Below are 4660 nucleotides of genomic sequence, written 5' to 3'. Positions count from 1 at the left end.
CACACACACACACACACACACACACACACACACACACACACACACACACACACACACACACACACACACACACACACACACACACACACACACACACACGCATACCTTACTGCCAACCCTCTTTACCCCCCCCCCCCCACCCCCTCACGGCAGACACAAGCACGAGCAAGCCACGCTAAAGGTCAAGGTGTTGCGGCTGCTGCGCCAACACGGTTTTGCCATTGCTGTCGCTGCTTACGCTGTATTCCTTGCGCTCAGCGCGTGGTTTGCACGATAACCAGGTCAACAGCACACAGCAGGGGAGAAACTAGGATGTGGGGTGTGGGGAAAGATGGGAGGGAGGGAGGGAGGTTGGTGATAACCCTCATCCCAATCGCATGAAGAGACGTGTGTGGGGAGAAAGGGTGCCGTGTTTAAGGAAAAGGACAGAGAACGGCAACAACAACAACATGGAAAGCAGGTGGCGGCAGTTAGGGCGAATGCAGATTAAGATGTGAACGCCGCTCGCATTTAACGGCAGCAGAAGGCGGCGCAATAGAAGAAGCTAAGGTGCTGTGTACGTGCAAATACACAATTGAAGCAGTGGGTCATTGTAACCTCTGAAATAGGGCTCGTGAACCGCGCACAATACACATCATCAAAACAAGCCATTGGCAAACACAACCACTGTGCCACCAGCAAACATGGCAATTCAGCAAACCACACAAACACGACACCCCTCTGTTGGTTGGTGACATCACGTGAAGAGGGGTTGGATTGGAGAAGGGGGAGGTGTGTGTGTGTGAAACAATCACCGCATAATTACATTGCGGATTGAGACAGGCTAAGAATGACCAGGAAAGGAAGGAAGTGAGAGGAGGAGAAGGAAAGGGACGACACAGAGAGAGACACACTGAATGAGGTGGGAAAAGGAGAGAAAGGCGCACACAAGGTGACCGGTGACCACGACGTCGGAGTCATGTCATGTGTCAATCGTCACACGCCATGACGCACGCCGCACCATGCACGGTGCATTGTTCATCATGTGGTGGTCGCTGGCACGACGGAGCAAGTGGCGGTGGCGCCCGTTGGCAACATGGCCGTGTGCGACGACAGCTGCGCGTCTGGCTGCGATTCCGGCGCCGACGACGCCCACGTCTTGCCAAAGTACACCTTGTTCGCCATGTTGACGCTGAGGGGGGAGAAGCCGAGCCGCTCGTAGAAGCGGTGTGCGCCCGCACTTTCAGCGGGGACTTCGAGGTGGACACCGACGGAGCCACACGCCTGGAGGTTGCGGAGGAGGAGGTTGATGAGACGGCGCCCGTTGCCCTGATTCTGTGCACGCGGCAGGAGATCAATGTGCAGATGCGACGGGTACGACCTGGGAGGAGAAGATGTGAGGAGGGGAGGAGGAGTGATCAAGGGTGAGACAATGGTATTTTGGTCAGATAAGATGCAGCGCGCACATGACACCACAACACACACACACACACACACACACACACACACACACACACACACACGCACGCACGCACGCATGCATGCACACACACAAACACACACACACACGTGCAAGTGCAGCCGTGCAACTGACTTCATGATGTCTTCGTCGATGTAGAATGTGGGGTTGAGGAGCTCGTGGAGGAGGTGGTCGACGGGCTTCCAGTTGCTGCGCGGCTCCGCCGGCGGCGTGTACTTGCCGGCAACGCTCGGCAGATACAGCGACTGCAGGTCCCGGTAGAAGGCGCGCGAGTCAATGGCAGCAAGCACATACCCGCACACGCCCTGGTTGTCCTGTGGTGGCGACAGAGGTGGTGGTCGTGGTGGAGTTAGAAGAGGGGAGGGGAGAGGGATATGGAGGGGTGCGGCATGGCTCTGACGATACGCATCGGCGTGGGAAGGACCAACAACACAAACAATACATGTGCATGACCTGATCAACCATGCACACACACATACGCATACACATACACATACACATACGCAACAACACGTGTACAGGGGGCGTGACTGACCTCGAGCACGTAAGCGAGGCAGCCGGGAAGAGAGAGGTAGGGCCCCACCCAGCGGTCGCCCAGAATCGTTGGGCACTCGTACACTTTTTGTGCTGAAAGAGAAAGATAGAAAGGGTGGGGTGGGAGGAGTTCGTGTGAGGAAAGAGTGTGCAGAGACACGGCGCGTGCACACACACACACACATGCCCACATACACACACACACACACACACACACACACACACGGATGCGCGCAAGTTTGACTCACGGTCGGCGCCGGCCCTGCCCGCCTTGATGCAGAGGTCGTAGAGGTAGTCGCGGTCGGACTCGAAGCACGGCCGCATGGCGTAGATGCGGTGGCTCGTGCAGATGGACGTGCCGTGCTCCGCGCCGTACGGCAGCACCAGCTGGTGCAAGGTGGCGAGCATGCCGCCAAAGGCAAGGGACGGGGCGAGGGACGGTCGGGCAGTGCGGGTTGGCCGGAAGGCAATCGGCGACGATAGGCGATCAAGCACCCCGCACAACATCGACAGCATCTACACGCGTTCGGTGGTGGGTGGGTGGACACATGTGCATGTGATGGTGACAGTGAGGACGTGCCTGATTGGCTCAAACTCGTTCGCGTAATCACGAGATCACATCGGAAGCAACACACACACACACACACACACACACACACACACACACACACACACACACACACACACACACACACACACACACACAAAATACGCATGCACGGCTTGTTACGCACCTCCTGCAGGTCCCAGAGGTAGCGGTAGAGGTCGCGCGCGAGGTCACAGGAGAGCGCGCACACCGTCTTGCAGAGCTTGACCAGGTGGGTGCACTCTTCTCTGAACGTGTTGCACCGGTCACTCCACTCCTCGTCTGCACAGCAATGACACACAGAGATCATGAGACACGGTACGCGTGAGCCAAAGAGAGTGGATGGGATAAAGATACGAACGCGTGGGATAAAGATACGAACGCGTGGGATAAAGATACGAACGCGTGGGAACACCATGAAGCAATTCAGCAAATACACACACGTCACACACGCACACCCATGCACGACACGCACACATGTCACACACACACACACACATGTCACACGCGCGCAGGCACATGCACGAACAAGCACTACTACACACCGGTAGTCGGGGTGTCTTCGAGCCAGAGGAAGTTTGCAATAAAAGTGGATGCAGCTGAACCGTGCTGGTAAGGAAGATAGAACATGTCGCACAGCCGCACCATCGCCTCCGCCGTGATGGCCGCCTGCTGCCCGCGCGACACAAGGCGCGGCAGCCAGTCCGTAATGGCCTGGCGGTACGCAACGCGCGGGTCGTATGCGGGGCCGAGGTTGTGCCACGCAGCCATGGTGTGCAGCGCAACAAAGTTTGACGTGTACTCGCAGTTTGGGTTGGTGAGGACGCCGTCCACGTGCTCGCGCAGCTGGTGCGGCCTCCCCGCATATGGCCCAAGATACACGCGCCGCGGGTCGTAGTCGTTGGCGTGAATGTTGTCCCAGATGACGCACTTGCGGCGGATGGCGGCGTTGACGGGGGCAAGCGACTCTGGCGTGATGTACTCTGGGATGACGGCATCGCCGGTCCACAGCACCTGGATGGCCGGGTCGAGCACGTGCCCGACGGTGGACAGGTACGCGCTGTCCTTGATGCTCGGATCTGCGCGGGACGTGCAGTACTCGGTCGGGCAGAAAAGGAGGCGGCGCGGTCCAATGTACGACAGAATGCGGTTGGCAACCTCGCAGTGCGCGTGTGCGAGCGACTCAAACGCCTCGTGGTCCTCCGTGCACATGCCCTTGTCGATGTCGTCAAAAAGGATGGCAAAGCTCGTGCATCCGAGCTCATGCACCTGGCTCAGCTTGTCCTGTTGTGTGTGTGTGTGTGTGTGTGTGTGTGTGTGTGTGTGTGTGAGTGTGTGTGTGCGTGCGTGTGTGCTGGCGTGAGAGCGCGTACTTGCACATGAATGCATGAACACCAGAAGGAAGACGACACATCAACAATGACACAAGAAAAAGACGTGTCAACGAAGTTGCTTACGTGGAGGAGTTTGTTCTCTGTATCCGATGAGTAGACCATGCTGAGACCAGGGGAGATGGCGTAGATGAACTCCACGTTGTTCCTGCGCGCCTCTGCGATCAACTCGCTCAGGCGTGCTGCATGTGGTGGTGGCGCAATGCATGATGTGAGCTCGGAAAACGTTGTCGACAAAGTTACAAAGTAACTTGCGTGCGGATCCGTGGACAAGCCCCAAACAACAAACAACTTCGTGGCTTCACAAAGACGTTTGGTGACAGACAGATCAACAGCACACGTATGCGCAAAGACAAGGGGACAACAGTCTACAACACACGGACCGAGCTCGTCGTCGGTGTAGAGCTGGCGCCAGAAGGCACGGTGCTTGTGATCGTCCTTTGGAGCATACACATAGGCGTTCATGCCCCAATGGTTGAGAAGCGTGAAGAGCTCAGATCGTTGGTGCATCTGCCACGGACGACCGTAAAAGCCCTCGACGACGCCAAGCATCCACGGATGCACGGCCGCATCAACGTTGTCGGTCATTGTTCCGCTTGGAAGACAGAGAGATGGGGAGATGGGGAGATGGGGAGATGGAGAGGGGTTCGCTTGGCTTTTTGAGGGAATATGGGGGGGGGGGGGTGTCGA

The 4660-nt window shown here is 57.3% G+C and overlaps 2 protein-coding genes across 2 annotated transcripts in view; one reads left to right on the top strand and one right to left on the bottom strand.

Annotated features, from left to right (window-relative positions):
• The window catches only part of PTSG_03031 (uncharacterized protein), a gene marked incomplete at its 5' end in the record, with an annotated part of 2322 nt that extends 1812 nt beyond the window's left edge, over window positions 1-510 (top strand). Inside the window, one exon of the mRNA XM_004996490.1 lies at window positions 154-510. Coding sequence (XP_004996547.1) covers window positions 154-277 — 124 coding nt within the window. The 3' untranslated portion in view covers window positions 278-510. The remainder of the gene's footprint in view (window positions 1-153) is intronic.
• PTSG_03030 (uncharacterized protein) lies at window positions 268-4660 on the bottom strand. Its single transcript, XM_004996489.1, has 8 exons — window positions 4354-4660; window positions 4037-4152; window positions 3125-3863; window positions 2728-2861; window positions 2242-2509; window positions 1995-2086; window positions 1574-1773; window positions 268-1360 (listed from the first exon to the last, which is right to left on the bottom strand). Exons 1-8 carry the CDS (start codon window positions 4556-4558, stop codon window positions 1021-1023), a joined length of 2094 nt encoding a protein of 697 aa, XP_004996546.1. The 5' UTR covers window positions 4559-4660; the 3' UTR covers window positions 268-1020.

This window comes from Salpingoeca rosetta, assembly GCF_000188695.1.
Source record: "Salpingoeca rosetta unplaced genomic scaffold supercont1.6, whole genome shotgun sequence".
In the NCBI taxonomy this organism is placed as follows: Eukaryota; class Choanoflagellata; order Craspedida; family Salpingoecidae; genus Salpingoeca; species Salpingoeca rosetta.
This window is presented reverse-complemented; position numbering and strand designations above follow the sequence as displayed.

Bases quoted from the DNA above. Each gene is read 5' to 3' on its own strand.
- PTSG_03030 (XM_004996489.1), bottom strand. From the start codon at position 4,558: ATGACCGACAACGTTGATGCGGCCGTGCATCCGTGGATGCTTGGCGTC. The intron at 2,510-2,727 runs GTGCGTAACAAG...GAACGCGTGTAG, and splicing joins ACCTCTGGGACCTGCAGGAG to ATGCTGTCGATGTTGTGCGG. The intron at 1,361-1,573 runs GTCAGTTGCACG...TTCTCCTCCCAG, and splicing joins ATCGACGAAGACATCATGAA to GTCGTACCCGTCGCATCTGC.